Source organism: Tursiops truncatus, chromosome 2, assembly GCF_011762595.2.
Source record: "Tursiops truncatus isolate mTurTru1 chromosome 2, mTurTru1.mat.Y, whole genome shotgun sequence".
Lineage (NCBI taxonomy): Eukaryota > Metazoa > Chordata > Mammalia > Artiodactyla > Delphinidae > Tursiops > Tursiops truncatus.
In genome coordinates, this window is record NC_047035.1 from 45,330,537 (window position 1) to 45,355,968 (window position 25,432).

General features: G+C 37.9%; 1 protein-coding gene across 14 annotated transcripts in view; it reads right to left on the reverse strand.

Moving 5' to 3' along the window:
• The window catches only part of KTN1 (kinectin 1), a 118,421-nt gene that overhangs the window by 62,040 nt on the left and 30,949 nt on the right, over nt 1-25,432 (reverse strand). For 13 of the 14 annotated variants that reach the window (XM_073800430.1, XM_073800429.1, XM_019923717.3 and 10 more), the window contains exons 2-6: nt 20,394-20,431; nt 16,087-16,639; nt 12,564-12,701; nt 11,015-11,185; nt 9,503-9,633 (exon numbers count right to left, since the gene is read on the reverse strand). In XM_073800430.1, the coding sequence (XP_073656531.1) occupies nt 9,503-9,633; nt 11,015-11,185; nt 12,564-12,701; nt 16,087-16,609 (963 nt within the window). In that variant the 5' untranslated portion in view covers nt 16,610-16,639; nt 20,394-20,431. The remainder of the gene's footprint in view (nt 1-9,502; nt 9,634-11,014; nt 11,186-12,563; nt 12,702-16,086; nt 16,640-20,393; nt 20,432-25,432) is intronic. The other variant, XM_019923678.3, reaches the window with a different exon arrangement.

Here is a 25,432-nt window from a genome sequence, read left to right on the forward strand (position 1 = left end):
ACACTGTTTACTCTGAGCCACTGCTGGCACCACACGGAGACTGTCCAACAAGCATACTACATTGTAAAATGCCATAGATTTGTAAAACACGTTGTCAATAGATACCTGGAAGTATGGACAGACATACGCCATGATAAATGCTATATGACAAAAAAAATTCAGATGGTTATGAGAAAGAGAGAAGAGAATAATTTAGACTAGGAATTCAGATTAGCCTTATATGAGGAAATGATATTTAAATGGAAACCTGATGGAGGAAATAACCAAGGAAAGAAGTTAGGGGGTAGGGGCTTGGGGGCTTTCGGACAGTCCAGACAGAAGAGAATATTTGGTTTTCTTTAATGAGGGGATGAGGAAAATGCCATGAGATCAGGTTATAGAGAGAGACAGACATAGGCCTTAAAAGGAATCTGGATTTTGCTTTAAGTGCAAAGAGAAAGGCACCAAAGGGTTTTTAAAGCAGTGATTTACCTCCTTAAAGGCTGCCTTGCAGTTGTGTAGAAAAAATAGACTAGAAGGCTACAAGGGAATGCAGAAACATCAACTAGGAGAATACTGAAGGTAATCAAATGAGAAGTGATGGTTTGGACTAGGACGGTCTTTAATAAATGGGAGAGGATTCAAGATGGTGGAGAAGGGACTTCCCTGGTGGTCCAGTGGCTGGGGCTCTGGGCTCCCAGTGCAGGGGGCCCAGGTTTGATCCCTGGTCAGGGAACTAGATCCCACATGCATGCTGCAACTAAGAGTTCGCAGGCCACGATGAAGATCCCGTGTGCCACAACTAAGACCCAGTGCAACCAAATAAATATATACATATTTAAAAAAAAAAAAGATGGTGGAGAAGTAGGAGGACGTGGAGTTCATCTCTCTCCACAGATGCATCAGGAATACATCTATAGATGCAACAATTCTCACAGAACACCAGCTGAAGACTAGCAGAAGGCCTTGAACACCAGACAGGACTATAAAGATCCCTGCATAACTGGGTAGGATGGCAAAAAGAAGGGAGGAGGAGGAGGAGAGGAAGCTGGATGGGACCTGCACCCCGGGGAGCAGGGGGGAGGCAGAAGCAGAGGAGAGAGTCCCAAATTCGGGGAAACCTCCTCTCCAACAGAGAAATCGACTGGGACAGAAGAAAGCATTTGAGGCTGTTGGAAGAGGGTGAAGTGGCCAATCGGTGGCAGATGGGACACAGTGAGAAATACACAGACGGTCCGTACCGTGGCCCTACATACCCTGGACTGGGACATGTGTTCACAGGTGTGCAAGGGGGCTGGGAGCTGGAGCACGGGGACTGGAGAACAGGCCCAGAGCAAGAATTGTTGTTGGCTGTGGGGAGATGGACTGAGGGGACGGGAGGGAGGAAATCCGCAGCAGGGAATACCTACAGAGGAAGACGGGACTGCCATGGAAGGAGGGCACTATTGCTGAGTAACACGCAGGGGGACAAGCCACTCTTGCAGCCTCTCTCTCCCCTCATGCCAGCACCTGCCAATTAGCAATAAAAAAAAGCCCCCTCAGGGATGGCCCTAGCGCACCTGCTGCTCGGCGCCAGAAAAAGCCCAGCCAGGGCTGGCCCTGACGCACCGTACACTGGGTGCCAGAAAAGGCCCTCACTAGGGCCATACCTCTTGTGCCTGTGGCTGACGGCTCCCCTGTGCATTTGGCACCACCAGGGCTCCTGCGATCCAAGCAGTCATACCACCTCTGCACTCTGTCCTCACTGGAGCAGACCCAAGATCTCCACGGCGGCCTCAGGACCAGACTCTGTGGGTGGACCACACACAGAGGTGGGGATAAAACCAAAGCTGAACCCCAGGGATGGGGCAACTAAGGAAGAAGATCGAAAACTTTCCATCAGCTGTACAAGCTGCAGATTAAATCCCCGTGATCAGCTAGGTAGACCCTGCGTCCATGGAATATCTGAGTAGACAATGAGTGTTCTCACAAATGAAAATGGTCTAGCTCTGGCAGCTGTGGACGTTGGGGACAAGCACACACAAGAACTGGCTCAGATCAGAGTCTGAGTGGTCTTCACAGGGCCCACAACAGGTCCAGAGACCAGCCCAGAGGCAGAGGAGGGCCTCTTGGGGAGGCAGAGGTGGGCTATGGCTCACGGTGTGCGCAAAGACACTTTCAGCTGAGACCCCAGGGAAACATAATTATTACTATTAATTTTATTATGTTTTGATTCATTCTGGCTTTTTTGTTGTTGGGTTTCTTTTCTTTCTTTTTTTTGTTTGTTGTTGTTTCAGGTTTTTTTTCTTTAGTCTTTTGAGATCTTCATGTTCTATAACATATTTTTTATTTTTATTTTATTTTTTTATAAACTTCTATTTTTACTTTGCTTTTCTGTTTTTCTGTGTTCTTTTCCCGTATTTTTTTCTTCTTCTTTAATTTTTTTTTTATATTTCCATTTCTACTTTACTTTTCTGTTATCCTGTGTTTTTTCCCTTTCTATTTTATTTAATTTTTTTAATTCATTTTTATCAGTTTGTTCTGTTTCCTTACTTTATTCTTCAGTTGGCACACTGCTTTGGTTTTGTTATTAGGTTTTCTGTTTTTGTTAGTTTTGATTCTAATTGTTTGATTTCGTTTTTGAGTTGTTCTGTTTGTCTGGTTGTTCCCTTGTTTTTGTTTCATATGGTTCTGTTTGTTTCTTTTGTGTGTATGTATGCTTCCTTGTTTCTGTTTTTGTTTGTTTGATTTTACTTTTTACCATTTTTCTATGGTTTTATTAGTCTTTTCTTTTTTGTGTTTTTTTTTAATCCCCTTTATTGAGGGATGAGCAACTTGCAGTGTCTTGGTTCCCAGATTGGAAGTCGGGCCTGAGGCTCTGCGGTAGGAGCACGGAGTCCAGGATACTGGACCACTAAAGAATTCCTGGCCCCAGGGAAGATTGATCACCGAGAGCTCTCACAGAGGCCTCTAACTGAATCCAAGACCCGGCTCCACCCAACTGCCAGCAGCTCCCAGCGATGGATGCCTCTCACCAAACAACAAACAAGACAGGAACACAAACCCACCCATCAGCACACAAACTACCTAAAGCCATACTAAGCTCAAAGACACCCCAAAACATACCACCTGACTCAGCTCCACCTACAAGAACGCAGGCACAAGTCCCTCCCATCAGGAAGCCTACACAAGCCACTAGACCAACCTCACCACCAGGGGCAGAGAACAGAAGCAAGAGGAACTACGACCCTGCAGCCTAGGGAAAGGAGGAGACCTCAAATACCATAAACCAGACAAAAGGAGAAGACAGAGAAATATCTTGCAGGCAAAAGAGCAAGATAAAAACCCACAAGAACAAATAAATGAAGAGGAAATCGGTAAACCACCTGAAAAAGAATTCAGAATAATAATAGTAAAGATGATGCAAAATCTCAGAAACAGAGAAAATACAAGAAACGTTTAACAACGAACTAGAAGAGCTAAAGAGCAAACAAACAGTAAGGAACAACACAATAACTGAAATTAAAAATACTCCAGAAGGAATCAATAGCAGAATAACTGAGGCACAAAAATGGATAAGTGAGCTGGAAGAGAGAATGGTGAAAATAACTGCCGCAGAACAGAAAAAGAAAGAAGAATGAAAGTAATGGAGGACGGTCTCAGAGACCATTGGGACAACATTAAGCACAACAATGTTCGAATTGTAGGTGTCCCAGAAAAAGAAGAAAAAAAGAAAGGATCTGAGAAAATATTTGAAGAGATTATAGTCAAAAACTTCCCCAACACGGAAAAGGAAATAGTAAATCAAGTCCAGGAAGCATAGAGAGTCCCATACAGGAGAAACCCAAGGAGAAACATACTGAGACACATATTAATCAAACTAACAAAATTTAAACACAAAGAAAAAGTATTAAAAGCAGCAAGGGAAAAGCAACAAATAACATACAAGGGAATCCCCAATAAGGTTAACAGCTGATCTTGCAGCAGAAATTCCACAGGCCAGAAGGGAGTGGCAAGATATATTTAAAGTGATGAAAGGGAAAAACCTACAACCAAGATTACTCAACTCAGCAAGGGTCTCATTCAGATTCAATGGACAAATCAAAAGCTTTAGAGACAAGCAAAAGTTAAGAGAATTCAGCACCACCAAACCAGCTTTACAATAAATGCTAAAGGAACTTCTCTAGGCAGGAAACACAAGAGAAGGAAAAGACCTACAATAACAAACCCAAACAATTAACGAAATGGTAATAGGAACATACATATCAATAATTACCTTAAATGTAATGGATTAAATGCCCCAACCGAAAGACACAGACTGGGGACTTCCCTGGTGGCACAGTGGTTAAAAGTCCGTCTGCCAAATGCACGGGACAGGGGTTCAATCCCTGGTCCAGGAAGATCCCACATGCCGCGGAGCAACTAACCCCAGGCACCACAACTACTGAGCCTGCGCTCTAGAGCCCACACTCCACAACAAGAGCAGCCACCTCAATGAGAAGCCCACACATCGCAACGAAGAGTAGCCCCCACTCAACGCAACTAGAGAAAGCCACGCACAGCAATGAAGACCCAACACAGTCATAAATAAATAAATAAGCAAACAAGCTAGCAAGCAAGGAAGCAAACAAGCAATCATTAAAATAAAGAAAAAGACACTGACTGGCTGAATGGATACAAAAACAAGACCCATATTATACTCTGTCTACAAGAGACCCCTTCAGACCTAGGGACAATACACACCGAAAGTGACGGAATGGAAGAAGACATTCCATGGAAATGGAAATCAAAAGAAAACTGGAGAGGCAATACTCACATCAGACAAATCAGACTTCCGACTTTAAAATAAAGACTATTATAAGAGACAAGGAAGGACACTATATAATGATCAAGGAATCAATCCAAGAAGAAAATATAACAATTAGAAATATCTATACATCCAACACAGGAGCACCTCAGTAAATAAAGCAAATGCTAACAGCCATAAAAGGAGAAATCAACAGTAACACAATAATAGTAGGGGACTTTAACACTCCACTTACACCAATGGACAGATCATCCAAACAGAAAATAAAGAAGGAAACACAAGCTTTAAATGATACATTAGACCAGATGGACTTAATAATTTGATATTTATAGGACATTCTATCCATAAACAACAAAATACACTTTCTTCTCAAGTGCACAAGCAACATTTTCCAGGATAAATCACATTTTGGGTCAAAAATCAAGCCTCAATAAATTTAAGAAAACTGAAATAGCATCAACCATCTTTTCTGACCACAACACTATGAGACTAGATATCAATTACAGGGAAAAAAACTGTAAAAAAATACAAACACATGGAGGCTAAACTATACACTACTAAACAACCAACAGATCACTGAAGAAATCAAAGAGGAAATCAAAAAATACCTATAGACAAGTGACAGTGAAAATACGAAGACCCAAAACCTATGGGATGCAGCAAAAGCAGTTCTAAGAGGGAAGTTTATAGCAATATAAGCCTACCTCAAGAAACAAGAAACATCTCAAACAACCTGAACTTACACCTAAAGCAATGAGAGAAAGAAGAACAAGAAAAACCCAAAGTTATCAAAAGGAAAGAAATCATAAAGATCAGATCAGAAACAAATGAAAAAGAAATGAAGGAAACAATAGAAAAGATCAATAAAACTAAAAGCTGGCTCTTTGAGAAAATAAACAAAATTGATACCATGAGCCAAACTCATCAGGAAAAAAAGGGAGAAGATGCAAATCCATAGAATTAGAAATGAAAAAGGAGAAAAAACAACTGACACTGCAGAAATACAAAAGATCATGAGAGACTACTATAAGCAACTATATGCCAATAAAACGGACAACCTGAAAGAAATGGACAAATTCTTGGAAAAGTACAACCTTCCAAGATTGAACAAGGAAGAAACAGAAAATATGAGCAGACCAGTCACAAGTAATGAAATTGAACCTGTGATTAAAAATCTTCCAACAAACAAAAGGGCCAGACGGCTTCACGGGTGAATTCTATCAAACATGTAGAGAAGAAAGCTAACACCTATCCTTCTCAAACTCTTCCAAAATACAGCAGAGGGAGGAACACTCCCGAATTCATTCTACGAGGCCACCATCACCCTGATACCAAAACCAGACAAAGATGTCACAAAAAAAGAAAATTACAGGCCAATATCTCTGATGATCATAGATGCAAAAATCCTCAACAAAATACTAGCAAACAGAATCCAACAGCACATTAAAAGGATCATACACCATGATCAAGTGGGGTTTATCTCAGGAATGCAAGGATTCTTCAATATATGCAAATCAATCAATGTGATACACCATATTAACAAAGTGAAGGATAAAAACCATATGATAATCTCAACAGATGCAGAATAAGCTTATGACAAATTTCAACACCCACTTACGATAAAAACTCTCCATAAAGTGGGCATAGAGAGAACCTACCTCAACATAATAAAAGCCATATATGACTAACCCACAACCAACATCATTCTCAATGGTGAAAAACTGAGAGCATTTCCTCTAAGATCAGGAACAAGGCAAGTGTGCCCACTCTCACCACTATTATTCAACATAGTTTTGGAAGTTTTAGCCACAGCAATCAGAGAAGTAAAAGAAATGAAAGGAATCCAAACTGGAAAAGAAGAAGTAAAGCTGTCACTGTTTGCAGATGATATGATACTATATATAGATAATCCTAAAGATGCCACCAGAAAACTACTAGAGCTAATCAATGAATCTGGTAAAGTAGCAGGATACAAAATTGATGCACAGAAATCTCTTGCATTCCTATACACTAACAACAAAAAATCAGCAAGAGAAATTAAGGGAACACTCCCATTTACCGCTGCAACAAAAACAATAAATACCTAGGAATAGGCAAAAGACGTGTATGCAGAAAACTATAAGAAACTGACGGGGGGGGGGGGGGAGACACTGATGAAAGAAATCAAAGACGATACAAACAGATGGAAACATAGACCATGTTCTTGGATTGGAAGAATCAACATTGTGAAAACGACTATACCGCCCAAAGTAATCTACAGACTCAGTGCAATCCTTATCAAATTACCAATGGCATCTTTCACAGAACTAGAATAAAAAATTTTACAATTCATGTGGAAACACAAAAGACCCCGAATAGCCAAAGTAATGTTGAGAAGGAAAAACAGAGCTGGAGGAATCAGGCTCCCTGACCTCAGACTATATTACAAAGCTACAGTAATCAAGACAGTATGGTATTGGCACAAAAGCAGAAATATAGATTAATGGAACAGGATAGAAAGCCCAGAGATAAACCCACACACATATGATCACCTTATCTTTAACAAAGGAGGCAAGAATATACAACGGAGAAAATCCAGCCTCTTCAATAAGTGGTGCTGGGAAAACTGGATAGCTACATATAAAAGAATGAAATCAGAACACTTCCTAACACCATACACAAAAATAAACTCAAAATGGATTAAAGACCTAAATGTAAGGCTAGACACTATCAAACTCTTAGAGGAAAACATAGGCAGAACACTCTATGACATAAATCACAGCAAGATCCTTTTTGACCCACCTCCTGGAGAATTGGAAATAAAAATAAACAAATGGGACCTAATGAAACTTCAAAGCTTTTGCACAGCAAAGGAAACCATAAACAAGGCCAAAAGACAACCCTCAGAATGGGAGGAAATATTTGCAAATGAAGCAACTGACAAAGGATTAATCTCCAAAATTTCCAAGCAGCTCATGCAGCTCAATATCAAAAAAACAAACACCCCAATCCATAAATGGACGGAAGACCTAAATAGACATTTCTCCAGAGAAGACATACAGATTGCCAACAAATACATGAAAAGATGCTCAACATCACTAATCATTACAGAAATGCAAATCAAAACTACAATGAGGTATCACCTCACACTGGTCAGAATGGCCATCATCAAAAAATCTACAGACAGTAAATGCTGGAGAGGGTGTGGAGAAAAGGGAACCCTCTTGCACTGTTGCTGGGAATGTAAACTGATACAGCCACTATGGAGAACAGTATGGAGGTTCCTTAAAAAATTAAAAATAGAACTACCATACGACCCAGCAATCCCACTACTGGGCATATACCCTGAGAAAACCATAATTCAAAAAGAGTCATGTATCACAATGTTCACTGCAGCACTATTTGCAATAGCCAGGACATGGAAGCAACCTAAGTGTCCATCAACAGATGAATGGATAAAGATGTGGCACATACATACAATGGAATATTACTCAGCCATAAAAAGAAATGAAACTGAGTTATTTGTAGAGATGGATGGACCCAGAGTCTGTCATACAGAGTGACATAAGTTAGAAAGAGAAAAACAAATACTGTATGCTAACACATATATATGGAATCTAAAAAAAAAAATGGTTCTGATGAACCTAGAGGTAGAACAGGAATAAAGATGTAGACGTAGAGAATGGACTTGAGGACATGGGGAGGGGGAAGGTTAAGCCGGGACGAAGTGAGAGAGTAGCATGGACATATATACACTACCAAATGTAAAACAGATAGCTAGTGGGAAGCAGCTGCATCACACGGGGAGATCAGCTCGGTGCTTTGTGACCACCTAGAGGGGTGGGATAGGGAGGGTGGGAGGGAGGTTCAAGAGGGAGGAGATATGGGGATATATGTATACATACAGCTGATTCACTTTATTGTACAGCAGAAACACATCATAAAGCAATTACTCCAATAAAGATGGGGGAAAAAAAAGAATAAATGGAAGCCACTAAAGGTTTAAAGGCAGAAAAGTGTGTTAGGAGTGTGTGTGTATGTGTGTTTAAAATAAGAATGGTCACATCCACAATCTAATATTGAACACCGGATACCATGTCATCTTATCTCACACAAAGTAACACTTAAAAACTTGTCACATTTCCCAATATGAGATAGTTAGTAGACCTGATAATATAGTGAGTATAATATAATGAGAAATTAAATATTAGCTTCATGGCTTCGTTTTTTTCAAATTTTAGTCAGTCATAGCAATGATTCTATCATTCAAAGCATTTACTTTAGAACAGTAGTATTCTATACATACATACACACACACACACACACACACACACACACGCGAAAAAGATGCCCAGGTGCTTTGAATGGTGTTATCTTCAGTCACAAAAACATTCCATATGTTATCCAGAAATCACCCGACCTTGCCTTCAGCACTTACATTCACAGGAAAGCAAGGTACAACTTAGCCAAGTGCCAAATGACTTTAAAGTTATATAAATCTTCTTACTTATTATAAGCAATTCGTTTTTGTCAAAACCTCAGATGATTCGGACACCTAACTGAACTAAATAAGTATATTGATTAGTATGGATATACGAAATAACTTCCGAAGGCATTCCAGAACTTTTAAATGTCACTAAGTGCTTTCGGGGTATGAAGGATGGGAGTAGCTTATAACTTATTGCTCTAGCAGAAGTCTTGCTTGGTGAACTTCTAATCACTGCCCTCAAATAGGCTCATAATCTAAAATATGCTTACCTTCTTTAAAGCATCCTGTATCACACCAGACTTTTCCTTTAGCAGGTCTACAACACAAAGGGCCTCATCTTCAGAAAACATCATAGTCTTCAAGGACAGAAGAAAATCTTTAAATTTTACTTCAGCATTCTCTTTAAAAAAAAAAAGTTAACATTTAAAAGATATAAGTAACAACTTCAGCAAAGGTAAAGCACCAAGAATTCTTGACCCAGAAAGTCAGTAACCAAGAGAAAACAGATTTACATTTCAGGTCAAACAACAATTAATGCTCTAGTCCACAGAGAAAAAGTGTTTATCATTTTTAATATAATATGGAATAATTACATTAAATAAAAATTTGCTCAACCTGCAGAATATTTTTTATGTTTTCTTAATTGGAAATATAGTTGATTTACAATGTTGTGTTAATTTCTGCTGTACAGCAAAGTGATTCAGTTATACATATATATATGTACATTATTTCTTAGATTCTTTTCTATTATGGTTTATCATGGGATACTGAATATAGTTCCCTGGGCTATACAGTAGGACCTTGTTGTTTATCCATTCTATGTACATAGTGGTTTGTATCCAAACTGCAGAATATTAAAGTGCCAGTATACCCTTACTTTAAAAAAAAAAAATGCAGATGTCTAATATATGGTAGTATCTATACTAAATATGTTCACAAATACTGTCATTTAACTGTAATACTTAGGACTTATGAGCCAAATTTTACAGATGAGAAAATAAGCTCGAAGACAATTACAAAAAGGAAGTCTGATTTTACAAACATCAAGTATATACAGCAATCCTAACATTTTAAAAATCCATGTGCCAAACATCTCCTGACTCACCCACTTCAATTCCCCTAGGGCTCTTATATTAGGCAACAGTGGCCTCTCATTAAAAGCAACTGCCACCCATTACACCCAAAGGTGCCCAGAGCTTTTAATACTTCAGCTACATTATAAGTTTAAAAAGGCAGTTGTGTGCATGTATGAGAACAAGGGGTATATGGAAACTCTGTACTTTCCACTCAATTTTGCTATGAACCTAAAAGTGCTGTTTAAAAAAAAAAAAACTATTAAAAAAATAATATGGAGTTCCCTGGTGGTCCAGTGGCTAGGACTCAGCACTTTCACTGCCATGGGCCCCGGTTCAACCCCTGGTTGGGGAACTAAGATCCCGCAAACCATGTGACTCGGCCAAAATAATAACAATAATAATAATAATAGTAATAATAATAATAAGGCCGTTGTGAATTAGCATAGAAAACTCTGAGAGACAATAATAGAAGGGAACAGATTACCCGACAGCAAAACAGCTATGAAACCTTAGGCAAGTCAAAGTCTAATGTCCAGCTCTACAAAACTGAGAAGGTGGATTAGAAAACTACCAATAAATCTTTTACTACAAAGATTCTATTAGTCTTTTGCAATTCATTGCTTCTATGAGAAAACACACTCACTCCATCAGAACTCAAAAATGTGTTTTTTTCAATACAAAAGATTGTCACATTCTGTATATTACCTTTATCAGCTTCAATCTTCAGTTTTTTAGCCCCTGTTTTCTGAATTCCTTCTACTTGGTCAGGTTTAATCAGATCAATAACCTCTCTCTTATCCATCACAGGATTTGAATCAGCATTATCCATCAAAGGAATATAAGTTGTTGCATGAATTAGGGGTTCATCTACCAAGACTGTAATTTAAGTTCAACAAAATCATAATTACTCAGCATTTTTTATAACAGAGTAATTAAATAACATGTAAGCACAATTAAGTTTAATGATAAATGCAGTTATTTTCAAATCTCTAATACCAGCTCAATTTGGCTTTAAATTCCTATTTTATCATTTAACAACTCAAAACACTCTTCTAATTAAGAAATACCAGTTCAATATTATTTTATAGCATATCATTTGTATCACACATCTCCTCTAATAGTATCTGAAAATTTCTTCTTATACATCCCTATACATTTTAGTTAGTTCTCATGTTTCTCCTGATTTAACTAAGAATCCATTCACATTTAATTAGTGCTCAAGGAAAACTATTAATTTTTAATGTATGTTGGTACTTTACTGACCTCTTATTCCCATTGGTTAATTCCTGAGTTTTTTTCCTTGCTAGATACAAAATTAGTCACTGCTCCTTGCAGATATCTTCTCATTTCTAATAGTTATGCCTCTAACTTATATGGTACATCTTACTACACTAGTTAAAACTTCCAGAACCACATTAAAAGTGGAGGAAGGAAGGCTTCTTACTTTGTTCCTAATTTTAATGGGAAAAGTTTGAATACTGAAGTCTGATATCTGTTGGTTAGAGACACAAACTTCCACACCCATATGGAAGTCTCTCTAAAAAAAAAAAAAACTCTGGGGCACATACAGTTCTTTCATTTAAAATGTATAATAAATATTTAATATTAACAAATATTTTGTGATAATATTTTTCTATACCTGATTGCTTGATATATCATAATTTTAATGCAAATAACAGAATTTCATCTTTTCCCTTGCCAATTTTACTATTTTCTAGCACTAGTTGATATCACAGCCCAATATTATAAAAATCACTGTTTTATCTACATAAATTTCATAGCTAAGTCTTCTGTGGACAATTCGGAACAGATAAAAATTGCTTCATCACTTTTAACTGGATGCTTCTCATACACACATGCAAATTATGTTTAATAAATAGTTAGGAATGTAGGGTAATGATAAATTTAACTAATGTTCTCAAGCATAATCTTTATGTGATATTAAAAAGTACAAATATTTCAGGAATACTTTTCTTCTATAGAGTTTGTATGCTATTAACATTATTTTCAAAACTCAGTTAAGAATGAGAATATTTATAAATGCTTCTGTCCTTTTATAAATTTCATATAAAGGTCTTCACCACAAACTTATACCCTAACCATCTGTCAAAGCACCATGGGCTTGTATTAGTTTTAAAGCTGTTATGGTACATATTAAGCTGGAAGTTAAAGAGCATGTGAGGTCTCTAGGTTCCTTGTCCTAGTGGACTTCTCTAGAATTAGTATTTATAAAATACATATCTACACATTTCACCATTTTCAGTCTTTTGCTTCTTTGATGAAACCTTCTTCTTTCCTGATCCACCTTCTTGTTTAGTCTCTTGATGCAGGGGTAATGGTTCTTGCTTTTTTGACGGTGCCATAAGAGGTTCCACCTTTTTATCCTGATCATCTTTATTAAAAATAAATGAAAAATCATCATAGCAAACAATGAACACACCAGAAAAGATTCAATTATTAATGAATACTTCCTAAAATGCTTTACCACCAAAATTTTAAACTCTGATATACAATTCTCTCACTTATTCTAGCTTTCTTACTCTGCCACATATGCTCTTTAACTTCATCAGGACTTCTAGTACTTGCTCCTTCTTTTATATCCCATTTCTCAGCCACTCCTAGCCCTACTCAGCTTATAGGCATGGTCAAATCCCTTATCATCTTAAAAAATAAAACCCTTCCCACCACTGTAATCCCTAGCCCCCCACACCCATTTCCTTTTTATACTGACCAAAGAACAGTCTGTACTTCCTTTCCTACCAATCATTTCTCAACTAATTGCAACCTGATTTTTCTCTCTTCCATTATATCCATGAAAGATTTTACTCAGGTCCCTAGTGTCCCAAATGCCACATTCTACCAATAATATCCTTTAATCCTTATTTGAATTCTATTTAGCATTTCATACTATTGGTCTCTACCTCTTTAAATTACTCTCTTCTCCGTTATGCTAAGTGAAATAAGCCAGTCACAAAAGGACAAATATTGTATGATTTCACTTATATGAAGTACCTAGAGTAGTCAAATTCATAGACACGGAAAGTAGGATGGTGCTTGCCAAGAACTAGAGAGAGGGAAGAATGGGGAATTAGTGCTTAACGGGTACAGAATTTTAGTTGGGAAAGACCAAAAGTTCTTGAGATGGCTGGTGGTGATGACTGTGCAAGAATGTGAATGTACTTAATGCCACAGAACTTATACTTTTTTTTTTTTTTTTTTTTTTGCGGGACGTGGGCCTCTCATTGTTGTGGCCTCTCCCACTGCGGAGCACAGACTCCGGTCGCACAGCCTCCGGTCGCACAGGCTCAGCGGCCATGGCTCACAGGCCCAGCCGCTCCGCGGCATGTGGGATCTTCCCGGACCGGGGCACGAACCCGCATCCCCTGCATTGGCAGGCGGACTCTCAACCACTGAGCCACAAGGGAAGCCCAGAACTTATACTTTAAAATGGTAAATTTTATGTTACATATATTTGTACCACAATAAAATTCAGCTCCCATGATAATTCTTTTCTTACACTTGGAATATTCCTTTGCAGTCTCCTTTGTAAGCTGTTCCTACTGAATACCTTATACACTGGTATTCTTCAGGATTGTGTCCTCATTTTAAATACTTTCCTTGAATGATCTTCTCTACACCCACGACATCAACTACTACCATCATGCTTAATAAGGCTTCTGAATCTGTAGTCTAGCCTTATGCCTCTGTACTTAAATTTCCTACTGCATCCTCCCTATGTAAATAGCCCCTATAGGCACCAGAAACACAAACTGAAAGCATTCTCCTCTGGGCACACATCCACTCTCTCCCCATTATTCCCTCTTAAAGCTATCAACATTTACCAATCAGAGCTTGAGTAATCTTTTCTACAAAGGGCTGAACAGTAAATACTCTGGTTTTGTGGGCCATTTAGACTCTGTCACAACTATTCACCTGCTGTTGCAGTGTGAAAGCCAGCCACAGACAAACGTTAACACATTGAGTGAGGCTGCATTCAAAAAAACTTGATTTATGGACACAGAGGTTTGAATTTCATATAATTTCCATATTTAACACAATATTACTCCTTTAGTTTTCTTAATCCATTTAAAATATAAAAACCATTCTTGGCTCATGGGCCATAAAAAACGAGAAGCAGGCCAGATTTGGCTCACAGGTTGCAGTTTGCCTACCCTGACCTAACTTAAAACTTGGAAATTATCTTTGATCCTGCTTTCTCCTCTGTCTGCCATATCCTATGCATAACGTTAGTCATGTCATTTTTGCTTTGCAGATCTCTCTAACCTCCTTACTATTTCTTCTGTCACTACCACAGTTCAGTCCTTCAACTTAACTCTGCAAAATAATACCCTCTTAACAAGTGTGCCTATATTAAACACTGCCCTATGAAACTTGTCTTCCCTAGTTCTGCCAAAAATACCTTTCTAAAATGTAAATCAGGCCATGTAAACTAAGCCTGCTTGAAAATCTTCAACAATGGCCAAATCACAACATCCCAGCTCCTTAGCATTGTATACAAAAATCATCATGATCTACCCACTCCATTAGCTTTTCAGCTTTGTTCCTACCCTCCCCACCTCCCATTTCATGGTTCAACAATACACTGTACTCTTGCATCTTTAATGCCTTTATGCATGATCTTCTGCCAGTGGGGAATGAGATCCCACTATTTGCTCGATGAAGTGATTCATTCCGGAAGACCCAGCTCAGGCACTGTCTCCTCTGTAAAGCTTTTGACCCATGGTCCCCATAAGCACTAGGTGTTTTGGCTCCGTAGTATTTCTATACTTTGTATTTTTCTTATATAAGTCACATTTCATTATTGACTTACATGTCCTTCTGTCCCCTTTACTCTTATTTCCCTAGTACGATGCTTGATCAGAGCTGGCAAGCAAATATTTAAAATCCAGTATAACTAACTTAATACTACATAAGTTAAGATACGAAAACAACTTAATAGTGAACACAAGTCCTTTCATACAGAGCAAACTGCAATTTCAACCATCAGCACACCATTTCTCACGTCCTTTCTGTTGTACCTATTAAGCTCTCTCCTTGGAACACCCTATCCACCAAGAAAAACTAGCTAGTACTTATTCAACCTTTAAGATTAACTTTAGGCATTACATGCTTTAAGTGGCCCACCTTAGAACTCCAACACTGGTTTAGACATACCTAGCTCATTATACTAAACTTTTTATATTATAATAACCTATTTCTCTTTGTATCTACAACTAGCATGAGGCTACCTTGAAAATGCACACTTCATCTCTGCAGTCCTAGTACCTAATCTAATGCCTAGCACAAAACACATGTATTACAAATGTTTGCAAAATTAATCAATCAAAGGTGAAAATGATATCTGATTTTTCTTTTCATCTTTAATTCCTATCACACTGATTACAAAGTACTGGTTGAAATAAATGTGAACATTTCTAACTACTGATATTTACAGGTCCTCAGTGGTTTTATATATTTCTATAATATATTTTATATATTTATATTTTATATATATAAACAGATTTTATATATTTCCACTAAAGGCCTTTTCCACATTTGTAATGTGAAATTTAGTTTTGAACACTGTTTTATGCTCAGTACTAATTCTTTCTATCAGCAATGAATGAAAGCAAACACACAGTGAAAAGGATAATGTTCTCAATTTCAGATTCAGTATTTAACATTTGTATGCACACTTAACAAAGTATCTGAACTTCAAACTCTAAAGTTATTAAAACAAATATAACCACGCAATAAAGTTGAATAGAATACAATACCGCTTCCATTTTTAGACTTCTTCTGCCCTGGTTTCTTCTTTGAGGCAGCTGCTTCCAAGGGGGGGGTGGGCTGTTTAGTAACTGGGACAGGTTCCACTTTTTTGCATGGAATCTTTGATACATCACTTTCTTTGGTGACCTGTTCTTCTAGTACAGGCTTGTGTTTCTTTTCCTTCTTCTTTCTTTCTCTAACACTACTTGAACTTTCAACCACATTCAGTGGAACAGGTACAACTTGCTCATCTTCCACAGCCAAGGCATCAGATAATTTAAAGTCCCGGGGTACACTCTCAGAATCAGATTCATGGAGGTTCCCATTTTGGAGTTCTTTCTTTTTATTCTTTTTCTTTTCTGCCTTCTTTTTATCTGTTTTGGTAGGAATAAGCTTTTGTTCTCTTTTCTGTTTTGCAAGAACTTCATCATATAATGTTTCTTTCATGAAAAGCCAGAAGAAGAGGAAAATTACTGTAATAACTACTGAAGGAATAAGAACAATAAAATATGTTGACTCATAAAACTCCATGGTGCTTTTGTTAATGTGATCCTATAAAACCTAAATGTGAAAGAAGGAAGAAACAAAAACCTGAGTCAGTCTTATTAAACACAAAAAATCTCTGTTCTTTCAAGTGGTATTTCATATTTAACCTGATCTACAAATCTGAACAGGTTTTTTAAATCACATACTGGATTACTTTGCCAAATACAATTTGAATATACTTTTAAAAAAATTTTGTGGTAACTAGGAGTGTAACACAGCCTTCCTTTTTTTTTTTTTTTTTTTTTTTTTTTGCGGTACGCAGGCCTCTCACTGTTGTGGCCTCTCCCGTTGCGGAGCACAGGCTCCGGACGCGCAGGCTCAGCGGCCATGGCTCATGGGCCCAGCCGCTCCGCGGCATGTGGGATCTTCCCGGACCGGGGCACGAACCCATGTCCCCTGCATCGGCAGGTGGACGCTCAACCACGGCGCCACTAGGGAAGCCCCCAGCCTTCCATTTTTAAATCATGTGGAAAGGTTCTAACGGAAGGGAAAAAAAACTTAGCCATTCATTACTTTTTCCCAAAAAATATCCACTTTTGACACTATTACTATTTAGTTTTCCTCTTACTGTACAATGTTCATGAATACTACTATACATGGAAATAAAGAGGCATTAACTATTACCAACACACTAGATATCCATTAAAAGTACCACACTCTTAACTGCAAAGAAAAGTGGTTCATTCCTCCACTTAAAGATTTAAGTTCATTCACAAACTGTGAGCACCTTTATTCCAGTTAACTAACAGCCTCATGACATGGTGGGCTACAACAAGGATATGGAAATATAATACAGTAAAAAATCAAAATGTTAGGATATGTCATTTGACACTAAAATAAATTACAAATAAGATGCTTTTCTCAATTTTTTTCAAGGTACCTCTTACTGTAAAAAAAAGTTATACTGCAAAAACAAGGGCAATCACCATCCTCTCTTAATAATGTCTAATTAAGAAGCAAAATTTTTAATGGTATTAACACAACCCTGGACTTACTAAGAGAAGGTTTTAACAAGATGAAGGGGAAAAGGAATCATGTGCTAACAAAACACTAAAAGGAACTTTATACAGAATTGTTCTTCCCTGATAATTCATGAACTATCCAAGATTTTTAATTTATTAAACATATTTTACTGTGCCTGTTAGTGGTCAACCAGAAATGCTTTTTAAAAGATGTTTGTTTGTTTGTTTGTTTTGTGGTACGCGGGCCTCTCACTGTTGTGGCCTCTCCCGTTGCGGAGCACAGGCTCCGAACGCGCAGGCTCAGCGGCCATGGCTCACGGGCCCAGCTGCTCCGTAGCATGTGTGATCCTCCCGGAACGGGGCACGACCCCGTGTCCCCTGCATCGGCAGGCGGACTCTCAACCACTGCGCCACCAGGAAAGCCCTAAAAGATGTTTTGTTTTTGATTTTTGTTTGTTTTAACATGACCACCTACAGGCTACAAAGCCTGTTCAACTTGGCTGGGGAATTGGGGGAGAAAAAGGACAAAACAATGACTTAGAACTCTATGGATTTTTGCTTTGAGGAAAGAAAAGAGGCTAAGGCACTTAGCAGCAACCACAGATGCTGAAAAAAGGTCAAGTCAAAGTCAGAAGGGCTTTGATGAACAGCAAACTGCACCCACATGCAACTTAAGTCTTAGGAGAGCAAAATCTATGATGAAGCAGAGCAAGAAGCAAACGTTCAGGGAGAAAAGAGGCCATGAGACCACAAGAACTCTGAAACACACATTCCTCAAATGTTCTGATGATTTTTCTAGGTCCCTTTTCCAGGTCCCACACGAGCCTGGAAGAATCATGATTTCCATTTCTGGATTTTTCAGAAGATTCCCTTCACACAATTCAATTCCCAGTCATGTGAGCTCTTTCTGCAACTAGGAGGAGCCCAACCAAAACACCAAGGCAAATTTAAAGTCAAGAAAGTGTTTGCATTGCTTTAATCCAACATTCCTGATTCTTTATCCCAAGAAATTTACAAAGAAAAGCATATATAAAGATGTTCACAGCAGTATTATATATAATACAAAAAACTGAGATAGAATATACAACATCAGAATGGGTTAAATTAGCAAATATCAACTCAATAAAACACTGCTGTTAAAACTGTAAATACTGAGACTTTCTTAAATTCAATTAAATACTGAATAGTCAAAATCACAGTTTTACTTGTATGATCAAAACACCTCATGTATAATAGGTTATTGAGATGAATATGTAAATTAAAGAGTTGTGCCATAATCATGGGTGCAGTCTCGCTTGCCTTAATATTTTAAATTTTGTTAGTTTAAGAGAAACTCATAAAAGTTTTAATTCCTTGCTTTTTTTTTTTTTTTTTTTTCTGTACACGAGCCTCTCACTGTTGTGACCTCTCCTGTTGCGGAGCACAGGCTCCGGACATGTAGGCTCAGCAGCCATGGCTCACGGGCCCAGCCGCTCCGCGGCATGTGGGATCTTCCCAGACCGGGGCACGAACCTGTGTCCCCTGCATCGGCAGGAGGGCTCTCTATCACTGTGCCACCAGGGAAGCCCCAAATATTTTTAACATACAGTTCATTGCTCAACTTTTTAAATTTTTCTACATTAAAACAGAAATTTAAGTAACCATGCTGAATGCACAATATCATACTTTTAAAAGTTTAAATAAACACAAATTTTAAAAGAACCGTTACTTACATATTACAAGGAAAAATGCAAGCAGTTTGATAGGTATACTATTGAATTTCAAGTAAATGTAAGAATTTTGAAATCTCTTTCCTTACTACCACAGTATTTTAGTTACTCTTGCCTCTGACATCATTTTCTTTAAACTAAAAGAACATTTAAAACAAATGACACCAAAAAACTAATTTTTTAAATTATCTGTGCTTCAATTGATAAAAGTATGTCAACTGGAGTGACTCAAAAGAACCAGTAAGAAAAATATAACAAAAATCCAGGACTGAAGTCTGAACAAACTGAAAGTCAATTTTTTTCCACGGATGTATACCGAACAACATACAAGCAAGCATATTTGTAAAGAGCAAGCAAAGATTTGAGGGAAAGGTAGTTTTCAACCCAGGAACACTTAATTTCTTAGAAGTTCCTGTATAAATCTGTAATGTCTGAACAACTAAATGAATACACCTTGAAAAGATATACAGGCACCAAGAGTAGCCTACAAGAGCTTTATCCAATGTACAACATAGTTATAATATTACTAGAAGTAGCTGTGAAACCTAAGCTGAAAGCTCTTATCACAGGTTCTTTGTAAAAACAGAGTTCATGGGCTTCCCTGGTGGCGCAGTGGTTGAGAGTCCGCCCGCCGATGCAGGGGACACGGGTTCCTGCCCCTGTCTGGGAAGATCCCACATGCTGCGGAGCGGCTGGGCCCATGAGTCATGGCCGCTGAACCTGCGCGTCCGGAGCCTGTGCTCCACAACAGGAGAGGCCACAACAGTGAGAGGCCCGCGTACCGCAAAAAATAACAGAGTTCGTAAGTTAAAAAATCTATCTGTAACCTGATCATGCTGAATCTAAGTAGTCTGTGTTCTAAACATGCCATGTTTCTCTTCCTTTAAATCCATAATAACATCTTATGTTGTTTTTTTAATGTTCAAGTTAATTTTTTTGAGGAAAACTTTATTTATGGAAGTACCATACACTGATAAAAAGTATATTCATGGACAAGTATCACTTACTCAGATTTCCATTACACAACAGAAGTTAACTACAGTATTTTCTGAACCCTTCTTGGTAAAATGTAAGATTAAACATTATGGTGTCACTAACCTTCAAATAAAGTATGCATGTCATATTCCAGATATATCCTGAAAAAAAATAAATTTTAAAATTGATAAACGGCAATATAATAAAGCACTAAAATAAAGTCAAGAGTCTTGACTTTTGGTCCCAATTCTGCCTTGGCTCCAGGGGTCTCTTCTTACATAGGTCTAAAGTCCAAACTACTTAACACAATCTTGGAAATGCCAAGACAAAAAATTTAAGTGGTTCCAAGTTGGTGGTGCCCATAGTGCATGTGGCAGAAGTGAATGCACATCTTCTTTGCTATATTGCTCCCTCAAGCCAGGAACCTCAAGATTTCCAAAGAAGACTGTCATCCAGATAAGAGCCCACAACACAAAATGACAGAAGCCACCATGAGCAAGAGGCAACAAAAATAAACTAAGGAATCACATCCCTAAAGATTCAAGATACTGGAATTAATAGATATAGATTATAACCTACACACATAAAGAAGAGGTAACTGGAAAAATGAGCAAAGAACAGAAACTATCAAAAGTAACTGGGCTGGGCTTCCCTGGTGGCACAGTGGTTGAGAGTCCGCCTGCCGATGCAGGGGACACGGGTTCGTGCCCTGGTCCGGGAAGATCCTATATGCCGTGGAGCGGCTGGGCCCGTGAGCCATGGCCGCTGAGCCTGCGCTCCGCAACGGAAGAGGCCACAACAGTGAGAGGCCCGGGTACCGCAAAAAAAAAAAAAAAAAAAAAAAGTAACTGGGTAGATACGAATCAATTAGGACTTCTACAAATAAAAATTAGCATCAAAATTTAAAATCCAATGGATAGGTTAACACAGGTGCAAGGACACCAATTAAAATAACTATTTCAATAGGCTAAAGTGAGAGTGAATTAAGTCAATGCAGATAGAGGACGAGGCAACTATTAGAGCATGGTGAAGGACTTCCCTAACAGTCCAGTGGTTAAGACGCTGTGCTTCCAATGCAGGGGGCACAGGTTCAACCCCTGGTCAGGCAACAAAGATGATCCCACATGCCACTTGGCGCGACCCAAGAAAAAAAAAAAAAGAGCATGGTGAAAGTGAGGAAGGAGTCTAAGACAACTAACTCCTATGTTTCTAGCTTGGCCAAAATCTGTAAATTATGAAATCACATGTCAAGTTCAAGACAAGGAATAGGTTTTTGTCTGGGAGTTTTAGATATGATTTTGAGGAAATATAAACTACAACCAGCTACAGAATATCAGCAGTCAACTGAGTAGACAAAATCAGCACTAAGAAGGTACTACAGGTTCTAAATTGGGGAACAAAAAGGAAAAACTCTCTAAAAAGTCCAATTTCCCCTCCTCCCTAGTATCAAATCTAGAAACCTTTGCCTTGTCCTTTGTATCAAATCTTCACTTATCCTTCAAAACACAGCCCAAATCACACCTATGAAAATATCTTTTCAACTACCATCTTCCACAACAGTCTATTAATTCACTTTGTATAGTTATTTAGCACCAATTAGTATACGTCAACCTTGTTTTCCAGGGCATTCTGAATAAACAACAGTACAAAAGGCCACAATGCCTGCCCTTATAGGGCTAACATTCTACTAAAAGGAAGACAGTCCAGCAGTTAATATACAGTATATGAGACAGAACACAACCTGACACATTTGACCAAGAACAATAAAGACAATGTGGTTCAAGTATAATGAACAAGAGGAATAGTAGTAGAAGATGAGGTTAAAGAGATCATTTGAATGGGGCAGGGTGCAGTGAACAAATCATGTAGTTTTTTACAGGCAAATGGAAGGGCTGTGGCTTGTACTCTGAGTAATATGGGAAACCAACAGAGGGTTTTGAGTAGAAAAAGGGTATAGGGAGAAGGTGACAGCAGGGAAAACTTAAGAGACAACTGAAGTAATCTAGGCAACAGATGATCAGAGCAAGCAGGTAGCAAGAGGGGTAGTAAAAAGTAGTCAAATTCTGAGTACACTATGAGGGTAGTGAAAAGATGATTTGCTGAGGACTGGAAAATGGGGTGTGAGAGAACAAGCAAAGACAAAGACAACTCCAAAGCTTTCAGACTAAGCCAAAAGTAAGACTTGCCCTTTACTGAGATGGGGGAAGTGTGGAAAAGACATGGTTGGGGTTAAAGACCAGGAGTTAGGTTTTAGACAGGTGGAGATATCCAGCAGACAGCTAAACAAAGAGTGCTTAGGCAGGTGAGGAATACATGCTAAAAATATAAATTTAGTCATACTCAGCATATAAATTATATTTAAAGCCATAAGCTTGGATAAAATCACCAAGGGAATGGGTATAAACAGAGCCCAGATCTCAAGACAGAGCCCCTGGACAATTCAACAACAGGAAGATGAAGAGGAACTTGCAAAGGAAACAGCGAAGGAGAAGTAGAAAGAAAATTACGAGAAATGTCACCCTGGTTGCTAAATGAATAAATTATATTAAGAAAGAGAGATTAATCAACTTTGTCAAATGGTGTTAGTAAATAAAGTACAGTAAAAACTATTGATAGAAATTGACTATTGGATTTTAGCAACAGAGACATTAGTGGTGACTGACCAAAGCAGTAGAGTGGTAGTGATCAAAACCTGACTGAAATGAAGTCAAAAGTGAGAACTCCAGCAGGTGTGAACAACTCTTTCGAGAAGACTTCCTCTGAAGTAATAAAAGAAATGCAATGGAAGCTGGAGGGGAATATGAGGTTGGGGCTTTGGTTTTTAAAGTTTTTAAAGACAGGAGAAATAACAGCATGTTAATATGCTGATAAAGATGATCTGGCAGAAGCAGAAAGACTGATGATGCAAGAGAGTGAGGGGTGAGGGACAATGTTCTCAAATGGCAAGAGGAAAAGAATTTGGTGTACAAATTCTGAAGAGACTAGCCTTAGACGGAAACATAGGCAAGGAGGTAGATACAGTGTAGAAGTCTGTAAAAATTATCCTCCTAATGCTACTATTTTCTTAGTGAAATGGGAAACAAAGTTTAGTTCTGAGTAAGGGTGGAAAGGGTGGCGCTGGTGGTCCTATAAAACACATTATAATTATTACATTGTTATTTTTTACTTATAAATTTTGTTCATTTTGATTCTCCACTTAAATTTAAAACTTTGGAGAGAATACAGGGTGCTAAGCAGTGTTGCACAAATAGATTCACTGACTTTAAATGAATTTATGACCCACCTGAGGAAGTACATAGTATCAATAAAACAGAGCATAAAAACCAAACCTGAGCCTCAATGAGGTCTACTCTTCCAGCTCAAGTACCTTGCCTACAGATATTTCTCTTCCTCCTAAAATCCTAGAGCATTTATTCTCTATGTACACATTCATAGCATTCTATGAGATAGGAGATAATTGTGTAACAATTATAGGAAAGTAGCAATATACTGCAGTGTGATAAAAGATAAAAGAACAGAAAATAATGGAACTCAAAACCTAAATAGATTCAAATTGATTTTTAAAAATTTAAAAATCAATTTATCTGATCGTTCAGATCAAACAGATATCCAGACAGATTAAAATTTTAAACTTAAGAAAATGTATAAAGTACTTGGAACAAAAACACACAGAAAAAGTAGATTCACCTTATATTGTACAGCTATATATGTTTAAAAGTTTACGTGTGTATTAAGTCTACAGTAAGTTTTTAAATACTTGATTCTACAAATAAATAAGAAAAAGACACCAATGAGAAAAACAAATTATTAATCATTTACTGAAATAGCCATCAAAATATAAAAACTTACCTAAATTTCCATTCTCTACACCAAAAGTATAATGTCCCCAGAGCCCACAATACAATTATAAAATTATCTTTTAAGGTAAGAAGAAAAACATTCAAAGCAACCAAAAGATAAGATAATCTAGCAAATCAAAACACTGAGTCGCCTGACATGGGAAGTCCATTTACAACAGCTTTTCTAAAATTAACTTTACAGATTACACTGAAATCTTAAAGCTGAGGTGCAATTTCTCCTTGTAAACTGCAACACGTACTTGTTTCTATGACTCACACCTTATTAACATACCATTTAAGTTATTTCAGCAATACCCATTCTAGAGAACTGCTACCCCAGTCTGAAACAAATCCAACTAATACCAGAGATGAATAATAAAATTTCACTTCTCCATTAGTTATCATGTCACAACACGTGAAACTTCTATTTCTTTTTTTTTTAACCAAACTTACTTTTTTTCCTTTAATACAAGACTAGATAAATCAGTTTGAACAGCTTCTCCAAGAAAATGAAAAGTATCTGTGTAGCTGGTAGCTGCTGAGAGTTATACCAATATCTTTCAGACTTTTGCTTACCCATCAAGCCCCAACTAGTCCATTTTCCCAGGAAAAGACACTGCTCATTTAAAAACATATCCACAGGACTTCCCTGGTGGAGCAGTGGTTAAGAATCCGCCTGCCAATGCAGGGGACACGGGCTCAAGCCCTGGTCCAGGAAGATTCCACATGTCATGGAGCAACTAAACCCGTGCACCACAATTACTGAGCCTGCACTCTAGAGCCCGTGAGCCACAACTACTGAAGCCCGTGCACCTAGAGCCCGTGCTCCGCAACAAGAAGCCACTGCAATGAGAAGCCCACACACCACAACGAAGAGTAGCCCCCACTCGCCACAACTAGAGAAAAGCCTGCAGGCAGCAACAAAGACCCAATGCAGCCAAAAATAAACAAATCAATAAGTAAATTTTTAAAAAATTAAATTAAATGAATAAATAAATTTAAAAAAAACATACCCACAGGAGATAACCTGGTTAAAAGTTTATTCTGTAAAGAAAGCTAATTTATGATAACTTAATTAGACAAATTAAAAGCTTTAATACCAAAAATTTAATAATACATTTAAATAATCAGTATTTCAAATCAATATGTAAAAGTTTCCAAAGGTGAAGATAAATCGTCAAAATTGTTCAAAAATTAACACTGTTCAAAAATTAACATTAAAACATGAAGTTCACACCAATGATGTAATTGTAAAACAGCTATACCATATATACAAGACTGCCTTCCCCTAAAATCTAGTCTTGACCTACCTTTACTTTTTCA